The 21955-nt window shown below is 43.6% G+C and overlaps 1 protein-coding gene across 5 annotated transcripts in view; it reads left to right on the forward strand.

Annotated features, from left to right (window-relative positions):
- LOC307175961 (uncharacterized protein) overlaps positions 1–21955 on the forward strand; it is a 244680-nt gene that overhangs the window by 9834 nt on the left and 212891 nt on the right. For 4 of the 5 annotated variants that reach the window (XR_013824564.1, XM_079901698.1, XM_079901696.1 and 1 more), the window contains exons 2-3: positions 1148–1325; positions 20037–20106. Coding sequence is in view for 3 of the 5 variants with exons in the window: in XM_079901698.1 (XP_079757824.1) it covers positions 20081–20106 (26 nt within the window). In the remaining 2 variants the exon portion in view is untranslated. The remainder of the gene's footprint in view (positions 1–1147; positions 1326–20036; positions 20107–21955) is intronic. The other variant, XR_013824565.1, reaches the window with a different exon arrangement.

Consider the following 21955-nt stretch of genomic DNA (forward strand, 5'->3'; position numbering starts at 1 on the left):
CAAGGAAATTGAGGCTCAGAGAGGTTACTTAAATTACCCAAATTCTCAAATTTATGGGCCCCTGCATTTTTTCATCTTATGTTTAATAAACACTCCCATGTTGGATCGAATTCGGGTCAGGTTACAGCTGTGATGAGACCCTGGTGTTCTTGCCTTCATGGAGCTTATATGCTATTGAGGGACTAGGTAAATTCTGTCAGACAGTAATCAGTTATGCTCTAAGAAGGGACATAAAGGGAAATTACATAGTATTTTGACATTAGAATGAGGCAGCTGTTTGGGAAGCACCCCTTGGAGAAGCGACCTGTAAGCTGAGCCACAGTTACGAAGGGAAAAAGCAAGTGTTCTGGACTGAATGTGTCCCCCTAAAATTCACACATTGAAGCCCTAATCTCTGAGCTGATGGTATTTGGAGGTTGGGACTTTGGGAGGTCATTAGGGTTAGATGAGGTCATGATGGAATTATAAGAAGAGGAAGAAAGACCAGGGCCCTCTCCCCGTCTCTCTCTTTGCCATGTGAGGACACAGCAAGAGGTGGAAGAGGGCTCTCACAGGAACCGAATCTGCTGGCACCCTGACTTTGTACTTCTAGGCTCCCAAACTGTGAGACGTAAATGTTCGCTGCTTACGCCTCCTAGTCTATGATATTTATTACGGCAGCTTGAGCAGACTGATATAGAGGGACTCCAACCTAATTCCAGGAACTCACAGGCTCTGTTTCCACCGCCAGCCAGTGAAGTCAGAAATGTTAGTCATGCACAGTTTTCCAAGTTACTCAGATGTTCTGCCTGGACCTGCACAGATCTTTCTGGAGTAGGTTAAGAACAAGTCTAGGGAAAGTTATTTGCTTTCGCGGGGGAGAAAGCCATAGCCATGGAGCCATTAACTGAAATGTTTTGGGACATTAAGTCAACTTCTAGGGGAAATTGAATCTGGATGGACTGGCACCTTTGAGCGTATCTGACGTTCGCTTCTCTTTTGTGGTTCTCAATATGGTTTCACCAGTAAAAATTGTTTCTCAGTGTGGAACCTGCCATTGCCAGATAGACAAAACCCCTTTGGCCTTGGCTGTTGGGGCGTGAGAAGGAGAGGCCAGGAGGTACTTTTCTAGCGTGAATGACTTTTTCTTTTTGTTGTTGATTCACAGCGTGCTAGAGCTGGAAGGGACCCTCGATTCAGCTAAGTCCAGTCCACTCGTCTGACAAATGAGGAAACTGAGTCCCAGAGAAGGAAAGTAACCAGTCTAGGGGAAACCTCTCTGGTGGCAGATCTGGAAAGATATCCCTGGTCTCTCCATCTTGGAACCAGAGACTGAGCCGGGTCTTGTAAGTCTGAAGTGGTTTAATAATGGGGATTAATGGCGTATAAAATTATTGGAAGGACTAGATGAGCCAAGGTTAGGGAAGCTGCTGACACACGGTTTTACTGCTTAGCTGTGAATCTGGAATTGCAGGAAGCTGCCACCAATGATTACAGTTGCTTCCAGCCCCGAGGCAAGTGGTTTGTAAGAGCAAGCCTGGAGATTTTTGTAGTCTCTCATCTGCTAACGTCCATGCATATCCTTGGAAAATGTAGAGAAGCTGTAATGTGGCTTCTGCCTCTCTTACACCTTGCCAGCCTCTACTGGCAGAAGCTAAACGATAACCCCAGTGGCAGAGAATTTGGGGGAAATGTAGGTCCCAGGCTTCCAGCCCTTGGGAATAGAGGGGAACTTAGGAGGGAGCAGAACTGGTGTTGAGTTGATAAGAGACTTTCTGGTATAGCAGGTCTACTGAATTCTCTCCACACTTTCGTCTATTAGCCTGTCTTGTGTCCTTCCTCTTTTCCCCCATCTTCTTTCCTCTTTCCATTCTTACCGGGACATTTGGTGAGGTGCTTAAGGGACCTCTGTTTAAGTGGAGACCTGGCTTGGGTAGAATGGTAGAGGTTTGGCTTGACAATAGCGTGCGTTTGATGGGGGAGGGCCTTCCCAAATATTTGTGACATGTGAAATTTATTTTAAAGGACATCTGGAAGTGTTTAAACATCAACTAGAAAAAATCAAACACTGCAATAAGAAAATGGAAAAGATGGAGGAATGGGTCAAGGCATAGACTGTAGGTAGAGGCAGATTTGGATTCTACTCCAGATTTCCGTCCTTATATGGAATGGAAATATCCACGAGGCTCTCCTCCTCATCTCCCTCTGATGCTAAGCATCTGACTTAATCTCTCCGTGGATTAGTGATAGAAGTAATAAAAATATTAATCTCAGAGAGTTCTTGTGAGAATTGCACAGAATAATACATTTTGCAGAATGCTTAGCACATAGTGAAAATTTACCAGTGGTCCTAATATTATTACATGTCTTATTCAGTGCTGGGCTGCTATCACAGAAATGCCATAGTCTGGGTGCTTAAACATCAGCCATCTGTTTTTCAAAGTTATGGAGGCTGAAAGTCCAAGATCAAGGACCCACGTCTGGTAGGAGCTAGCATCCTGGTTTGCAGTTGGCTGTCTTATGGCTGTGTCCTCACATGGCAGAGAGAGAAAGAGCTCTGGCCTCTTCATCTTCTTATAAGGACATTAGTGCCATCAGTGTGGGCTCTGCTTTCATGACCTCATTTAAACCTAATTATCTACCAAATACCATCACTCAGGTATTAAGGCTTTGACATATGGATTTGGAGGAGTGGGAGAAGGAGGGAAAAGCATTCAGTCCACAGCATTATACTTATTTAAAATTATTAGTAGTGACTAATCTTGGATGAAAAGTTAGGGCTCAACTGCAGAGATCAGAATTCTCTCCAGGTTGTATTAGCAGAAATGGATCGATTGCAGCATATTAAAGAATCATTAGAGAGGCTGAAGAAGTGGCGTCTTGGTTGAGCTCCCAGGAACATCTCAGAGAACTGAGTCACCGCAGGAGCTGCTGCCTCTCTTCTGATCTAAGCCTCCGGCTAAGTTGGAAAGCTGCTGCTCCAGTGCTGCTTCCAGAAACACTTGTCTCTGTCATAAACTGGAGGCCACAGAGACCAGAAGGACATCGGCTAAATTGGCAAGCTGCTCGTACAGATACTGGCTTGAGGCTCATGTCACCTCTGTGTGGTCAAGAAGCCACCAGACAAAAATCAGACCCGGTGATTGTCCACCGAAAGAGAAGCAGCAGCAGAAAATAGCCTCTTCCCTGTATCTGCCTTCCAAATCTCAGGCAAGTGTATCTAGCCCGAGTCCTCTAGCTGTACTGGAGTCTGGACCACATAGTGTTTAGCTTCTAGACTGCGACCCAGGAAGGCACTCCATAAGGATGCGCCACCACACGCATCACTTGGAAACCTAATTTTTCTCACTTCTCATGTTTTCGTGGGGGGACTTGCTGGCCACTCTCTCCATTCATTACTTCCTCTTGCCCATGAGAGCAGGTATGAGGTACCCGGTCCTGAGCTTTGCTCAGCCCCTTGCTTTCCTGTTTTGGTTCTGCCCTTCACCAGTGAGGGTGCATTCTTCTCTTCTGGCTGTGCAGTCATCTTAGTCTGAAAGCCCTGCTCCCGTGCAGGGTGACCCGCACCATCCAGATATGATGAAACTGGGTGAAGAAATCACTCTCCTTCAGGGACCGAGGGTTAGCGAGCGCACCTGCCTACAGAGCTAAGCCATATTCTCTAAGCAGCTTTCTCAGGAATGAACCTCACATTTTGACTTCCAAAGGCCTGAATCCTGTGTCTCTTCTGCACTTCATAGCAGTGTAGAGCGTTACCTTAATTTTATAAAAAAAAAAATCTGTCATCTATCTAGCTAGCTATGAAAAATGCAGTTATGACATATAGTTTCTAAGTTTTCTACAATGAATAGGAGGACTAGAGAAAAAGAGATGAAAGAATGAAAGATTCCTGACTCCTTGGGTTTGGGTACCAGCCTCTTTCCACCACTTTCCAGTCTGCTTCTGGTTTCTGATGCAGTTGCTGTCCATGAGGAGAGATTTTTGTTACCCTGACGCTCTGTCTTTTATAATCAGTATCACTTATGACACAAACAGCATTACGGCCATATTAACAGAAATGAAACTCTTCCCTGACTATCCTGCCACCCCAATAAGGCAGCTTCCTTTTCTGCCTGTTCCCCTGCCTGTTCTAATCCACATACATGCAGGTATTTATTTTATAACAGTGTAGCCTTGTGACAATGATGTTCCTATAACACAGACATAGTTTTCTATGTTTCTTTCAGCTCTCCTTAGAGTCAAGGCATTTTCCCTGTTGCTGCAGGGTCCATTCATCCGCTTCTGCATTAGGAAGAAAAGCAGCGCGAGAATGCATGGACGCCTCTGGATCCTTCGGTGCTTTCTTGCAGCCTTTGGCAGCCCTGGCAGCTGTGGACGCTGCAAGGCCAGCTCTGACGCAGCTGCCAACGGCCTGAGTCTGGTGGTAGAGCGCTCTTGGTTAAGATGGTACTGATGCGAGGTTGGGTCAGTGACCAGCTTCAGTGTTGTTCCCTTGCTGAACAGGATCTGTTCTGTTTCCGGCAGCTTCTGATATTTTCTGGAATCTGGCTTGGACATTGAGGGTGTTGACCTTGGTTTTGCCTTATAAGAATGGGCTCTGAGGAGTAGGAAGGGTACCGGGATGCTTTCAGGGGCTCCTGTGTTCCAGGCCCTGGGCTGAGATCTTAAGGCACATCATTTCCCGTAGCCCAGGAGACAGGAAACAGCTCAGGGCATTGGAGTGCAGGGTAGAGAGTGGGGGCCAGGCAGTCTTGCGTTCCAGGTCCATCGTTGACACTTACGCGCTGTGCTGTGGCTCATCTGTGATTCCTTGCCGTGGCTGAGTTAGCTACCTTAAATGCACAGCTGGGGTAACAGCAGCCCCTACCTCTCTGAGCTTTGATGCGGATCAGATGAGATAAAATGCCTAGAGCACTCAGACCTGTGCCTGAAACATGGCTTGAGCCTGGTGCCCATTAATTACGATACTGCTGTTATTGACAACAATTCCAGGGCACAGGCATTGTCCTCAATTTACAGGTGAAGACGGTGCAATGCAGAGAACCTGAGTAGCTTAAGTCTATGAAGATAGTCAATTGGGTGCTTTTCATTGACAGAATATTCAACTCCTTCCTTGGACCAAGAGAAGAAGCCCTAATTACCCAGGGGTGGCCATTGGCCAGGCAACAGACAACAGGGGATACGGCCAGTTAAGCCTGCCAGCTCCCTGCTCAGTGGGTCTCAAACTTGGCTGAATATTTAAATTATCTGGAGAGGGACTGGGACACTCTTGAGGTCCAGCTCCACCTTAAACCAATTAAGGCAGCATTTCTGGAGGATGAGACCCAGGCATCAGTGTCTTAAAGTTCCCCTGGAAAATTTCATAGGAAGGCAAGTTTGAGTTGACCAGGTCACCCATTCACAAGATGATGGCCAATGGCAAGAAAAGGAGAGGGAAGTACCCTCAGTCAGTTTCTTTGCTCAAATTGGCTCACTTATAAAATGTTCGCGATGGAAGCGTTTATTATCAGTGGGTGAAATGGTGTTTTAAGTGGTTGATCAATGGCTTTTTATCTAATTTTATGCATTGATATAAGCATTGGCTGTATATGCTGACTTTGCCCAAAAAAGTAGATGAATATTTATACTTGGCAAAAATAATTTTTATATTTTACATCATTTTCCAACTGAATTGTATTATAAATGCTGGTGTTATTATAAGAAGTCTCATTGAAAAAATCAAACAATTGAAAATGACATGAAAGGCCAGTGTTTATTAAGCATTTACTATGTGTCATGTGGTATATATTATGTTCAAGGTCCCATTACACATGCCGATTGTGTTAGTCTACTCGGGTTTTCATAGCAAAATACCATAGACTGGATGGCTTAAACAACAGAAATTTATTTTCTCACCTTTCTGGAGGCTGAAGTCCAAGATCAGTGTGCCAGCATGGTCAGGTTCTGGTGAAGTTTCTCTTGCTGGCTTGCAGACAGTTGCCTTCCTGCTGTGTTCTCACATGGCCTATCACACTGGCTGAGGGGAGAGAGAGACAATGAGAGGGAGGGAGAGGAAGAGAGAGAGGGAGGAAGAAGGAGAAGAAGAAGGAGAGGGGGAGAGGTAGGGATTTTGGAAGTGCACAATTCAGTCCATAACACCAGTTTTATCTTTTTCCACCACCCTGTGAGTTATTTACATCTTTTTGGATGAGAAAAGAGGTCCAGAGAAGTGACATAACATGACCAAAGACACACAGCTAATAAATGACACAGCCAAATTTAGAATGCAGGACTGACTTCAAAGCCCATATACTATCACTCTATCCACAATCCTCACTCGTATTTATTCCCAAATGTGTTCTCCTTTTGCCAGTGTGAATTCTACCTGTTTGGCATTTAAGCATTTAATTTTCCCACCAACCCCACCCCCCCTTTTTTTTTTTTTTTTGTGGTACGCGGGCCTCTCACTGTTGCGACCTCTCCCGTTGCGGAGCACAGGCTCCGGACGCACGGGCTCAGCGGCCATGGCTCACGGGCCCAGCCGCTCCGCGGCATGTGAGATCTTCCCGGACCAAGGCACGAACCCGTGTCCCCTGCATCAGCAGGTGGACTCTCAACCACTGCGCCACCAGGGAAGCCCCCAAACCCCTTTTAAGAAATTTGCAGAAGAGACAAGTGATAGCCATCCTTTTAATTCATACTCTTCACATGTATTTGTTCCAAATTAGATATCCAGTAATATCAGATTCATACCCAAGGATGCTCATAATCTAGAGGAAGAGACAGACCAGTAAACAGCAAAGGATCATCCAGTGTGAAAACTGCTCTGATGGGATGCTGCTGGGCTGTGAGGAAGCTCAAATAGGGCAGCCACTCTGGATTGGGACAGTGTGATGGGGGATAGCAACCCCTCCATTTTACCTTAGACAGGGGGAAAATAGGTGAAGAATGGGAAGGAGAAAAGGCATTCCAGGTGGAAGTAATAAACATACAAAGGAGAGCGGCAAGGACTGCCCCAGGGCCACTGCAACTTAAGCCGGAAGCCGGGGAGGGACTGTGCCTTAGGTATACAGACTTACTTCCCTGACAAGTCTCACTGATGCTGTGGGCCTTGAATGTTATTCAACCACAAGAGCAATAATAACAATGCAACAACAATAGTAACAGAAAAAGTTTATAGAGTCCTTATTTACATAGGTAGCTATTTCCCACACTTTCTCCCTTGATTCTCATAACCATTTTCATGAAGTGGGTTCTGTCATTTTCCCCATTTTACATCTGACTTAACTGAGGCCAGAGAGCAATAGTAAGCTTTCCAGGAAGACTTCCCCAACTGAAAACGCTAAATGCAGATGTGGCTTTGTTTGTGTGTTTCCAGTGGGGGCTATGACTTCTGGAATATATGTGTAAAATTTTGGAATTACCAGACACCCTCGTTTCAATGCTGTGAAATTATTGATGTGTCCCAAGTGAGCGCTCACCTGTAGGCATGCCATGTATTTATTTATAGGCCGTTTCATTCCCACGAGGATCTGAGGGAGCTATGATTCTGTATTAGGCCAGGTGACTAGCAGATCGATCTGAGAGCTGGCAGGGCAAAGCCTTTTTAAATGTAGCTGCTGCAACGTTTTCTCCCCTTCCTCTGCTTTGCAGCATAATCTTTTGCAAAAAAGACAAAGATAAAGATGCACACTTAAAAGTAGAAGAATCAACAGATGTCATGGATATTTTTAAACCAATTACTGAAGCATCCCTGCAGAAGCAGGCACATGAAATATAGATGTGTCTTCCTGCACCAAATTTGATTTATTTCTGAGAATCATTCCTTCATCACAGCTTGAGCTGCATTCCAATGTATTCCAAACAAGCCAGTGAGCAATCAGGGCATTCCTGGTTGCTAGCAGCCCTGCAGACAATTTACGAGGCGTATTATTGCCAACGGCTTTAATAACAATTACTACTGAGCACTGTTCTCTCACCAAGGGTTGGAAGCAGGAAGGACTGCTCAGACCCTCCTACGTGACTGTTTAAGCAAGTAAATATCTCCTTTTCTCCCTCTTACCTTCTTCCAGTTTTCACCCAGGGCAGGTCTTAATGGAAATGAACACCCTGGGGCAATGGTGCCTGGGAAACACAGGTTGCAGCTTTGGGGCGGGGTCTGTCTGAAATTTTACAGTTCATAACCTCTGTACCTCCCAATAGAAGAGTACGTAATAACATCTCACTGCCTTGGGTGGAGAGCCGAATAGTCCTATGTGACGGAGATGTCCCGTTAATAAGGACAGGTGTCCAGTCTAACTCATTAGCAAATGATCGTTGCGCTCCTAATCTGTGATAGGCACTGGAGACATAATTGTAAACAAGATAAACAAGGTTGCTGCTTGCCTGGAATTTTGGGGAAAAACACCATCAACAAGGAATACCAAATGTGCTGAATGTTATGAAAAGATATTGCATACCTTCTTCTCTTCTTGTGTTTAATCCAGTGGTTCTCAAAGTGGGGTCCCCAGCCTGGCAGCAGCAGACTCATTGGGGGATTTGTTAGAAATGCCCACCCATGATCTACTGACTCAAACTCCGGCGGTGCTGTCCAGCCAGCAGTGCTTCAACTAGCCCTCCTGGTGATCGTGATGCATGCTTAAGGTTGAGAATCCTTATTTCAACCCAATCAACTATAAACCAGTGTGGCTGAATGAGGATCAAAGAAACACATTATTCTAGAGTCAAGAAAACGCTCAGGGGACTTCCCTGGCAGTCCAGTGGTTAAGACTCCGCGCTTCCACTGCAGGGGCTCAGGTACAATCCCTGAGAGGGAAATTAAGAGCCCACATGTCATGTGGCGTGACCAGAAAAGAAAAGAAAAGAAAAAGCTCAGTAAGCCCGTAGCCCATAGCATAGCTTCATAGTAAACTGTGTTGGAGAATGTGGTCTTGAGGCCAGAGTAGGCTAACTAATTCTTCCGGACATCCAGACTTTGGAGCCTACCCGTGGGGAGAGGTCGTCCTCTAATTCAGGTGACTCCCAGCTGCCTCTACACAGCATTGTCCATATGCCCTACAAGTAGAGAATTTCAGGCCTTTGCTGTGCGTCCAAAGGAAGACCTAGGCAGGTGGGCTCACCCCAGGGGAGTGGAAATAGAGGCCCCCCTCTGTACAAGCTGGAGTCAGGCAGAAGAGGAGAACGCACCATGTATTAAGTGGCATCATGTATTAAGCGGCAACTTCTCACACCTTGGTCCCGCCCATCAGTGAAACACGGATGGAGTCAGATTGTCACCAATTAGATGAGCTACTCTTTCTGAGGGAGGAGGAGGGAGGGCACAAAACAAGTGGAACAAAGAGGTTTGATCGTCCTTTCCTTCTCTGGAGGAGGGGAGAAATCTCATTTGCTGTGGAAATACGGGATGGGGCTGAGGATCATGGCTCCTCCAAAACAAGGGAGAATTCGAAGGTGCCCTGGGGGGAGGCAAGGTGTTCCAGGTGGAAGGTCAGGAACATGTTGGCAGGTGGGGGGGCTCACAGGGGAGACACTCAATTTTAATTGATTTGACTGTATTGTTCCCCATGAATTGCATTCGCTCAATTTTTTAATTTCACACTCTTCTCTATTTCTCTACCTTTGTTCTCTGACTTCCTTTTTCTCTCTCTCCTCATTTCTTCCTCTTAAACCATTGTCCTTATGCCAGGCAACTGTTACTGACCGAGGCTTACATAACCTTGAAACGTTGGCTAACTCCTTCAGGAGTGTTACAGGGACATAGGGCTGTGGATATGTCTCTGCTTGGGAGGAGAGAGTGATTATAGGGAGGTAGCTGCTGCCTATGCACAGGCCAGCAGTAGCCTTGAAAATTAATCAGAAAAGCGGCTGCTACCCCAGGGAGCCTTTGGGTTGAAACCAGGATGCTCTCAGGACTGGACGAAAGGTCTTCGTCACCTTTTGTACAGGGCACGCTATTTCCTACTTTGGCTGCCATCCTGACACCACAGCACTCACCTATCTCAAGAGATCAAGGGCTGCTTCTCCAGAGGCATCCTGTTCCAGACCGGGATCATCCCCCTTTACTCCTAGTCGCCTCTTCTGTGGTTCTCATCACAAGTAGATACCACACAATGGGGTAAATGCTAGAAAGGGAAACACAACAGAAACTCTTGGTAAGTCCAGTCTCATACCCTGTAGCTCCAATTTTTCTCTGCAGTTGTTAGAGTTCTTTCAGGTAGTGCAAAATGGAGCCCTCCTATTTCTCCACTTGAGCGCTTAACCAATGGAGAAATGAAACAAAATAGGCTGGCCTATGGAGAAACAGAGCATCTCTTCATTAATAAAAAATAAAGGTTGGAAGATGTTGCTTAGGTTAAGAGCCAAAGTGAGCTTGCTAGCTCCTCCCGCCTAGGCCTTGGAACATCCCATCCAAGGGAGAAGATTTGAGTGTCCAACGGAGACATCCAGATCTCTGCTTCCCACTGGGGATGGAGGAAGAGAACAAATGAGTGATGTTCGTGGCCTTTGATGGGCTACAGCCAGCCTCCTTAGACATTGGACCAATGGATTGCCCACCAACCACATAACTCACTCCACCACTGTGGGGAGGGGCAGAGGCAGAAGACCAATCTTTAGGCATAATCTTCCATACACAGGAATGTTTTAAGAGAAGAGAAGGTTTTCCTCAACAGCAACCTTAATGCCCTCCCTCTCCTTTATCTGCTCCTCTCTTCTCTAAACCAAGTAATGCATAATGGGAACAAGAATTCAGATAAAAAGACAAACAACTGTGAGAGCCTAGAGTGGGAAATAATTAATTGGATCTAAGGGTTTGGAGAAAGATTTTGCAGGAGAGGTGATGGATGAGTGGGTCTTGAAAGATGAGCTGCTGTTTATTAGGAAGAGAAAGAAAGTATTCTGGGCAGAAGGATAGTAGGTGTGAACGTTCATCTTGTTTGGGTAATAGCAGAATATCCAGTGTGTCCTGAGCATAGAATATGGGGAGAACCGAGGGGAGGGAGGTTTTCTTATTGGATAAAGTACAAAGAGATAGATATGTGTGGGAGGAAGGATGGCTAAGGACAAAGGGTATCTCCCAGGCATCATCTTGGCAGGGACAAGAGTTTGGATCTTTGGAGAAAGTGTTCTTGCTGCTATAGGGACTTATCTCTCTGGCTGTGAGGCTGCTCTCAAACTAGGTACCATATCTAGGCTCCTGGCTTCCACCTCTTGGGACAGAAAAGTCTTATTCCTTTTCAGAGCATCACAGGAATTCACAGAGAGGCTGGGTGAGAGATGTTACTTGAAACCCTTCACGGGCACTTACATTTTCTAGAGAGATGGGCAAGACACCAGAGCAGAAATGAGAATCTTTCGAACCTATAAAACACTGCTAAGTTTCGTTTTTTAGGGTCAAAGGAATGAGTGGCTTTATTTTTTTCAGAAATTCTTCACTAAAGCCACTTTGCAAGGTCTGAAGTGCTGGATGAATCCCACTGAGGGCCCCTGTGTTTTTGCCTTGGAAGAGAAAGTGCTCTCATCACCCCCCTTTTGTTTTAAGTAATGGTATCTTTCTGGTGTTGTAAGCACAGTGCTAGGTCATATTCTCCCAGACAGCCCCTCTTTTTTTCCCCCAAAGGCTGTTGGAGATAGAAATTTCCATAAAAGAATCAGGAAGATGTGATAAGGAAGATGAGCATGTTCCTATTCTTTACAGCAGATGTGGCAATGCTGGCTTAGAGGAAAATACTATAAGGAATAGCCCAAATGTGCCAGATGTAGTGCCAGGCACTTTTTTTTCAGCCTAAGAAATAGGGTATTGTTATTCCCATTATACAGATAAGAAAACTGAGCCCCAGAACTGTTTATTTGATCATGCCACGATTTGTGCTCTTCCCAAGTTCTTAAGAAGGTTGAAGAGAATCAGTGTGTTTGCTGGAATAATAAACTGATTGTCTTTCCAGAGACCTACTGACTTTCCATTTAGGGGTTTGGATATTTAAAAATTATCAGTTGACCACAATGTAAGCCCCGTGGGGTAGGGCTCTTGTCTCTTTGATTCATTGCTTGTATTCCCAGAATCTAGAACAATACCTGGCACATAGTACTTTGTCAGTATTTATTGTTGAATAGATGAATGAATAATAGGCACTCAACAATTTTCTAAAGGGATACACACCATGCCAATATGGTACTTTCCATCTACTCACTTATAAAAATTTAGAAAATATGTACCATGTTCTTGGCATTATAACACATCACTATTGAGGGGACAGATAGACATTGGGCATGGATCCTGTCCTGGATGAGCTTCTGGACCCAGAAGGGAGAGAAACTCCAAGGGAGAAATGACAAATGACCAGAGAGGTACTTAGACAATGTTATATGAGTTATCAGGAGGGAAACATCGCTTTTAATTGACGGAACCAGGGTGGCAATGACATTTGAACAGACCCTTGAAGGATACCTATACAAGTGTTTACCAAACAATTTAGGAAAATAACCAGCCATTCAGTGCATAAATGAGTTAGATTTAAAAAAAAAAACAAATATACAAGTAATAGCCAACTGAATTGACCAGTTCTCTAACTCGTCTAGTTGATTCAATCATAAAGCAATCTTGTTTGGGTGCCAGTGCGCCTGAATGTATTTCTGTGGCAAATGAGAAGCCAGGCACAGCATCTTGCATCAACTCTCCACACTGAGCCTTCTCACTTCAACAATTCGTTAAAATTGTTAACGCATCTGTGCCAAGATCTCCCTTGCTTCCTTTCTTCCTCTCTCCTTCATTAAAACAGGACGATTATGCAATCCTGTTCCTCTGCCCAGAGCTCATTCTAAAAATGTTCCTCTACAAATGCCTCTGCTTGGCCGATTGGCACCAGGAGACAGCGGGAGATGGTGGGAGATGGCGGGAGCTCTTTTCCTGAGTCTAGTTTGGCAAAATGCTTTGTCTGGGACGGGCCGTGGGTCACTCCTAGCCTCACCCACAGGCACTATAGTGGGAGTTAAAGAGGGAGGGTACAAGGAGGCGGTGAGGGTGAAGCAGAATCTGGCCTCTGTACCCCAACACTGAATTAAATCTCAGAGACAGAGTTTTGGGTGAAGTAGAAAAGAACAGCTTTATTGCTTTGCCCGGCAAAGGGGGACCCAGTGGGCTAACGCCCTCAAAACTGTGTGTCCCAACGTGGAGGGGTAGTGAGACGTTTTATAGTAATTGTTCAGAGATGGAGTGATCAGTTCGTGGATGTTCTTCTGATTGGTTGGAGGGAAGGTAAGTGTGTGTCAGCATCATTAACCTTCAGGTTCCAACTGGTCTGGGGTCTACCTGCTGGTGGACAGCATACCATTAATTTCTCCCACCTGGTGTTGGTTTCAGTATCTGCAAAACAGCTCAAAGATGTTATATGTATCCCTTGGGGGAAGCCAGGACCCTGCCCCAAGGCTGCACTATTGTTTCTTTTGACTGTTCCTCCCCTGTCTCTGCATCCCTTCCCTTTCCTAATGAGCAACTGTTTGAACCTGCCCCTTGGAACTCAGGGAAGGTCATGGAGGCTGAATGAAGCCTATTTCCTGTGATCAGAAATGGGGGACTCAGAAAAGGCTTTTGTACCCAAGAACCCCACAGGGTCCTGCTTGGTATCAAGGGGAAGGCGAAGGGGCAGTTGAATGGATGACTTAATGAGTCATGGACTATTAGAGCCCCCAAGATGCTTGGCTACAATGTGGTCTGGTATGTTCAGGGTGCAGATGGAGAAACCAAGGTCCCCAGACAGAGGCCTGACCTGATCAAGAACACACAGCTCGCAGTGACAACACTCCAGCCGTTGGCTCCAGGCTTTGTTTTCCTCATCCCCTTGTGTCCCAACTCCTGGATGGAGCAGAGAGGGATAAGCAGGTGACTGAGGGAGGCCCAGGACCACTCTGTTCACAGGTGGGACCTCTCTCTGCCTGGCTGCCTCCTGTTGGATGGAACAGAAACACAGAGTTCAGAGCCCGGAAGCAAATGCCAGAGGGACACAGGGAGGGCTCTGTTTTTGCCCTTGTGAGACTAGCTCATGAATAAGAAAGGATGAGTCTAAAGGGACATGGGATCCTGAATGAAGCAGTTCTTCGGTGGTGCAAAGAAAGATGTGAAGGAACCCCCTCCACCAGCAACAGTGGTCACCATCTTGAAGTCTCCCAGGCCTAAACTCAATGTTTTCCAGGCTGAGTGTTGATATAAACTAAACCAAACAGAGCTGCCCCTCAAACTCCTATCTCCTCTGCAAACGTTCAAACCCCTTAATTCTTCCAACTGCCCCAAGCCCCATCCAAATACCAACTTCCTACTTCCCAGAAACCCATGACTCTTACACAAAATGACTTAGAGGAGTTGTCTACAGTCTGGTGATGGCAAACTCTCTTCTCTGTCCTCAGCGTGCAGGATGTTCAGGCCAAAGGGCTCCTTTTTCCCTCCTCACTTCTCCCTCTATGGGCTCCTGGGAAAAATCAGGAAGGGACACCCCCTCAGCTTCTCTGGGGCTGCAGAAGGCCAGCAGGAGCTCTCAGGCCCTCTCCCAGCCTCATCCTGCCCGGCTCTGGCTCAGTGAGGGTGTTTTGAGTGCCTACTTGGGAAGTGAGCACAAATGTCTTGAAGGGAACACAATTTTCTTTGAGATCTTGCCCCATTTTTCCTGCCTCTGTGTTCTATTGTAAACCTCCTTCCTCACCCATGGTGCCAAATCCAGATGTGGGAGAAGGTGTAGCTGTCCAGTTTTCTCAGCACCACTTATTGAAAAGGCTGTCTTCTCTATATTGTAAGTTCTTGCCTCCTTTATCGTAAAATAGGTGTGTGGGTTTATCTCTGGGAATTCTATCCTGTACCATTGATCTATATTTCTGTTTTTGTGCCAGTATCATACTGTCTTGCTTACTGTAGCTTTGTGGTATAGTTTGAAGTCGGGGAGCCTGATTCCTCTAACTCCGTTTTTCTTTCTCAAGATTGCTTTGGCTATTCGGGGTCTTTGTTTCCATACGAATTGTAAGATTTTTTGTTCTAATTCTGTGAAGAATGCCATTGGTAGTTTGATAGGGATTGCATTGAATCTGTAGATCGCTTTGGGTAGTATAGTCATTTTCACAATGTTGATTCTTCCAATCCAAGAACATGGTATATTTCTCCATCTGTTTATGTCATCTTTGATTTCTTTCATCAGTGTTTTATAATTTTCAAGTCTTTCACCTCCTTAGGCAGGTTTATTCCTAGGTATTTTATTCTTTTTGTTGCAGTGGTAAATGGGAGTGTTTCCTTAATTTCTTTTTCTGATTTTTCGTTGTTGGTATATAAGAATTCCAGAGATTTCTGTGCATTAATTTTGTATCCTGCAACCTTACCAAATTCATTGATTAGTTCTAGTAGTTTTCTGGTGGTATCTTTAGGATTTTCTATGTATAGTATCATGTCATCCTCAAACAGTGACAGTTTTACTTCTTCTTTTCTGATTTGGATTCCTTTTTTGTCTTTTTCTTCTCTGATTGCTGTGGCTAGGACTTCCAAAACTATGTTGGATAAGAGTGGCGAGAGTGGACATCCTTGTCTTGCTCCTCATCTTAGTGGAAATGCTTTCATTTTTCACCATTGAGTATGATGCTTGCTGTGGGTTTGTCATACATAGCCATTATACGTTGAGGTAGATTCCCTCTATGCCCATTTTCTGGAGAGTTTTTTTTATCATAAATGGGTGTTGAATCTTGTCAAAAGCTTTTTCTGCATCTATTGAGATGATCATATGGTTTTTATTCCTTAATTTGTTAATGTGGTGTATCACATTGATTTGCATATATTGAAGAATTCTTGCATCCCTGGGTTAAATCTCACTTGATCATGGTGTATGATCTTTTTAATTTGTTGTTGGATTCTGTTTGCTAGTATTTTGTTGAGGATTTTTGCATCTATGTTCATCAGTAATATTGGTCTATAATTTTCTTTTTTTGTGATGTCTTTTTCTGGTTTTGGTATCAGGGTGATGGTGGCTTTGTAGAATGAATTTGGGAGTGTTTCTCCCTCTGCAATTTTTTGGAAGAGTTTGAGAAGGATCAGTGTTAGCTCTTCTCTAAATGTTTGATAGAATTCTCCTGTGAAGTCATCTGATCCTGGACTTTTGTTTGTTGGAAGATTTTTAATCACGGTTTCAATTTCACTACTTGTAATAGGTCTGTTTGTATTTTCTAATTCTTCCTGGTTCAGTTTTGGAAAATTGTACCTTTCCAAGAATTTGCCCATTTCTTCGTGGTTGTATATTTTATTGGCATATATTGTAGTAGTCTCCTATAATCCTTTTCATTTCTGCAGTGTCAGTTGTGATTTCTCCTTTTTCATTTCTAATTTTATTGATTTATGTTCTCCCCCTTTTTTTCTTGATGAGTCTGGCTAAGTGTTTATCAATTTTGTTTATCTTCTCAAAGAACCAGCTTTTAGTTTTATTTATCTTCACTATTGTTTTCTTAGTTTCTATTTCATTTATTTCTGCTCTGATCTTTATAATTTCTTTCCTTCTACTGACTTTGCATTTTCTTTGTTCTTCTTTCTCTAGTTGTTTTAAGTGTAGTGTTAGATTGTTTATTTGAGATTTTTCTTGTTTCTTGAGGTGAGATTGAATTGCTATAAACTTTCCTCTTTGAACTGCTTTTGCTGCATTCCATAGGTTTTGGGGTGTCGTGTTTCATTGTCATTTGTTTCTAGGTATGTTTTGATTTTCTCTTTGATTTCTTCAGTAATCTCTTGGTTATTTAGTAGTGTATTGTTTAGCCTCCGTGTGTTTGTGTTTTTTACAGTTTTTTTCCTGTAATTGATATCTAGTCTTATAGCATTGTGGTCGGAAAAGATACTTGATACAACTTCAATTTTCTTAAATTTACCAAGGCTTGATTTGTGACCCAAGATATAATCTATCCTGGAGAATGTTCCATGAGCACTTGAGAAGAAAGTGTATTGTATTGTTTTTGGATGGAATGTCCTATAAATTTCAGTTAAGTCCGGCTTGTATAATGTGTCATTTAAAGCTTGTGTTTCCTTATTTATTTTCATTTTGGATGATCTGTCCATTGGTGAAATTGGGGTGTTAAAGTCCCTTACTAGGGCTTCCCTGGTGGCACAGTGGTTGAGAGTCCGCCTGCCGATGCAGGGGACGCGGGTTCGTGCCCCGGTCCGGGAAGATCCCACATGCCGTGGAGCGGCTGGGCCTGTGAGCCATGGCCGCTGAGCCTGTGCGTCCGGAGCCTGTGCTCCGCAAAGGGAGAGGCCACAGCAGTGATAGGCCCCCGTACCGCAAAAAAAAAAAAAAAAAAAAGTCCCTTACTACTATTGTGCTACTGTCGATTTCCCCTTTTATGGCTGTTAACATTTGTCTTATGTATTGAGGTGCTCCTATGTTGGGTTCATAAATATTTACAATTGTTATATCTTCTTCTTGGATTGATCCCTTAATCATTATATAGTGTCCTTCTTTGTCTCTTGTAATAGTCTTTATTTTAAAATCGATTTTGTCTGATATGAGAATTGCTATTCCAGCTTTCTTTTGATTTCCATTTGCATGGAATACCTTTTTCCATCCCCTCACTTTCAGTCTGTATGTGTCCCTAGGTCTGAAGTGGGTGTCTTGTAGACAGCATATATGTGGGTCTTGTTTCTGTATCCATTCAGCCAGTCTATGTCTTTTGACTGGAGCATTTAATCCATTTACATTTAAGGTAATTATCGATATTTATGTTCCTATTACCATTTTCTTAACTGTTTTGGGTTTGTTATTGTAGGTCTTACCCTTCTCTTGTGTTTCCTGCCTAGAGAAGTTCCTTTAGCATTTCTTGTAAAGCTGGTTTGGTGGTACTGAACTCTCTTAGCTTTTGCTTGTCTGAAAAGGTTTTAATTTCTCTGTCAAATCTGAATGAGATCCTTGCTGGGTAGAGTCATCTTGGTTGTAGGTTTTTCCCTTTCATCACTTTAAATATGCCCTGCTACTCCCTTCTGGCTTGCAGAGTTTCTGCTGGAAGATCAGCTGCTAACCTTATGGGGGTTCCCTTGTATGTTATTTGTTGCTTTGCCCTTGCTGCTTTTAATATTTTTTCTTTGTATTTAATTTTTGATAGCTTGAATAATATGTGTCTTGGTGTGTTTCTCCTTGGATTTATTCTGTATGGGACTCTCTGCACTTGCCGGACTTGACTGACTATTTCCTTTCCCATATTAGGGAATTTTTCTGGGCTAGAGCCCAGAAGGTAAGTCAGTCCTCAGATCCTGGAGGACCAAACATCACAATCACCATGTGAGATAAAAGACGCAATCTCTCTGCCACTGGCTGACACCTCACAAGGGTCATTCCTCCTTCCATGTCTCAGCCTGTCTCATCTGCTTGACAGAACCAAGGTCAAATGCAGAACCTGGGCCACATAGTGTTTAGCTTCTTAGCCCCTTCAGAACAGAAAGACATGGTAGAAAGGGGTTAGAGTGGATATTGAAAGAGTCAGTCTGCAGAATCTGGACACACAACAAACACTCTTGAATAAATGAATGGATGTTGTCTGACTTCATTTACTTACTTGTGGTTCCTGATCTCCATAATATTATATTATCAGCTGACACATGCTGACCCTGGCTTTATCTCTGTATGACTATTCATCTCTAATCTCCATCACCCATGGATTACAGTCTCTGAGTCTCCTTAGTCAAAGTACCAGGAGAGAGAAAGATTTTTCACTGGCTAGCCAATAAATTGATTCTTCCTGGGTCAGGTATCCATCTTAGCTTTAATTTGCTGTAGCTATGGAGGTTGAAATGGTCAAAATCTGACAGCATAACCCTGCTCCTTCTTCTGGGAAGGGGAATTTCTTGAAAGGAAAAGACTTTGAAGTAAGGAAATTATCCCGAACCTGTACGCCATACTGTCTGAGCTCGGTTTTCAAGGAGGAATAGGCATTCTGAAAATGGACAAAGGACCTTTAGGGCTAGAGCACACAGACATGCAAAGGCATGAAGATTTGAACTATTTTACAAGCATCTTGTGATGAACTGTGTCTTTCCTTCCTTCCATTTAGTTCTAAATATGTTTGCTAACATTTGCTTCTCTCAAAACTTTAAAAGCAATTATTAGCCCTCTTTCCACTGCCTATACTCAACTTAAAAAAAAAAATTAACTCCTATCTCTACCCTCATTCTCTTCATCTTTCTACTTCATAAGCCTCTGACTATTCTTAGGCATGTTATATAATTTCATTGAGCTTCTCCTCCTATAAAATGGGGACAACAGAACCTAGGTCTTCTAGGTTATAGTGAAAAGCAAATGGTATGATATATGTGAAAATACACAGTGAACCTAACACCACTGCATAGATGGAAGTGATTCAAATGGTGACGGTCTCTTTAGCCCAGAGTTTTTCCAAGGCATTAAAGACGTGTCTTGACGTCTCCTTATTAATCCCTGTGTGCTCCTCAGCAGCAAAGGGCACGAATGTGAGATGTGGCTCCAGAGAGCATCACTGCTTCTGTTGCGCTGGCTCAGCAAGTCTGCTCCAAAGCTTGGCCCAGATGCCAAGGTCCTCGCCTCTCTGCCCTCACTGGGGCCTCATGCACACTCAGGCTTTGCTCCTATGACTGCTGCAGCTGTTCACCAAAGAACAACCTAAAATGCAGGCTAAGCTGGGGACTAGTCTTTTGGCTTCTATAAAGAGTCAAGGACAGTTAAAACCAGAAAGACGTTGGATTCTCTAATCTTACCCACACCCTAGTTTTTGCATTCTCATGCAGTGGCACCAACAGTTACTCAGTTACACAAGCCAAAATTCTGATCTCCTTCTTCCTTTCTTTGACCGTCCACCCCTTGCTTATCAGCAAGTCCTGTTAGCTCTACTACAAATTATATCCCAAATGGAATCACTTATTTCAAACTCCTTTGCTGCCCCCTAGTCCAATCAAGTCATAGTCTTGCTTGGGCTGTTGCAATGCCCTCCTAATTAGCCACTCTATTGAATTTGGGGATAAGCATAGTTGATTCACAATTTTGTGTTAGTTTTGGGTGTACAGCAAAGTTATTCAGTTATACACATATATGTATATTCTTTTTCAGATTCTTTTCCATTAGAGGTTATTGCAAGATATTGAATACATTGAATGTGGAAGATTCCCTGTGCTCTATGGTAGGTCCTTGTTATTTATCTATTTTATATATAGTAGTGTGTATATGTTAATCCCAAACTCCTAATTTGTTCCCCCCACCCCATGAAAATACTTGACATCTATTTTTTTCCTCCTCAAACTTAGTGATGATCTAATGGCCTAAATACTTGCTTTAGAAAAATGCCTCCTTAAAAAAAAATTCCTCCTTACTGTTCCTCTTGTTGTTCTGTCCTTTATTCTTTTGGCTTTGCCTTTTCTTCTCAGTACTCATCATTAACAGTTTAAACAAAATTATTTGGCATTTACTTTGAGCTGGAAATGTGAGTGGTAAGCAACTAAGACATTGTCCTTGGCTTCTGGAACCTTCAGCCGAATGGAAGAGACATAGTACTTGAAGAAGGGAACTGATGGCCACTGTTTGTCTGCCCTGTGCTAGGCCTGGGTTATGTGCAATATTCACTTTTCACCAGAGCTTTCTCAGGTATTATTAATGCTGTAATAGAGATGAGTAGGTGAATTTATTGGTTCAAGGTCACAAATCTGGAAACTGGATGCTGGGATTCAAAATGCATTATTTACATATCACAGAGCCTCAACTCAAATGAGCTCAGATAATTGAGACTTGGTGGGCTGTCTCACCTGACTTGGACTCCTGCTGGTAAATTCAAGTCATGCAGCACAGTGCCACGAGGCCTCCAATCCTTAGGAGCAGATCAGATTCTCTTGGAAGGTGATTTTCCCAGTCTCCCCGCAGGTGGTCTCCCATCTTCCCTGGTAACTAGCAGAAGTCAGTGGATCAGAAGATATCTTCACTTTATTCCCACTTGAGGCCTTTGCCTCTCCCGTGAGCTCGTGGTGAACAGAACCTCTGGCTCAGCAATGCAGAGAGAGCTTCCTCCCTTGCTCCTTCTCTCTTGCCTCCCATGACCATCAAGTCTTATTCACAGGATATCCTATTTCCTTTTGCCATTTACTTCATTGTACCATTTCATGATAATTAGTTTCATTAGTCAAAGTCTTTATCTTCCTGGAGAAAGGAGATGCAGTCGGCAAATCAGCTGTCCTCTGGAAATGCTTTAGACTAATGCATCGCCTTCTAACCCTTTTTGGAATCTGTTTTCTATCCAGTCTATGTGTTTGACCACTGGTTGATCAGTCCTTCTTCTTTCAGATACAGCTTCCAATTTCCTGAAACTATCTGGTTGACCCATAATTTCCTATATCTATCCTTTCCCACTTACACAGAGGAGAATACAAATCTATAATATCTAGATATTTATATATCTACTATAGCCTATCTATCTGTCTATCTATCATCTATCTACCTGAAGCAGAACACCTATGGACATAGATAAAGTTCCATACTTTACAGAGAGATATGGAATTAATAGGGGGAAGAGAAATGTATATATGACAAAATCTAAGCATGCATCAGATTGTGGTCCCATGCTTTAAGGACTCTAGTAAGATAATCTGCTTGTTCCCTCATTGCTCTTCTCTGCTCCATTTATGCTCACTTGGAGGGAAGACACCCCATTTTATATACTTCCATCTCTGTGACCTGAAAAGAGAGGGTCCTTTTCTTCCAGTTCCAATCAAGACAATCCTAATAAATGATTCTGATTAGCTTTGCTCAGGTTACATGCTTACCCTTGGACCAAAAACTGTGGTCAGGGGAACTGGGTCCTATGTTTGGTTAGACCAAGGTCATGTGTCCTCTCTCTTACCTTTCCATTCACTAGGCAGGTAGAGGATTTTAATTGGGATTACAAGCCTTTAAGGGTGGGGAGAGCAATGTGCTAAAAGAAATAGGGCTATTGAAAGTGGGACAGAAACAATTGTTGTCCAGTGTCAGAAAATTGAGTTTGC

Source organism: Stenella coeruleoalba (genome assembly GCF_951394435.1).
Source record: "Stenella coeruleoalba genome assembly, chromosome: 17".
In the NCBI taxonomy this organism is placed as follows: domain Eukaryota; kingdom Metazoa; phylum Chordata; class Mammalia; order Artiodactyla; family Delphinidae; genus Stenella; species Stenella coeruleoalba.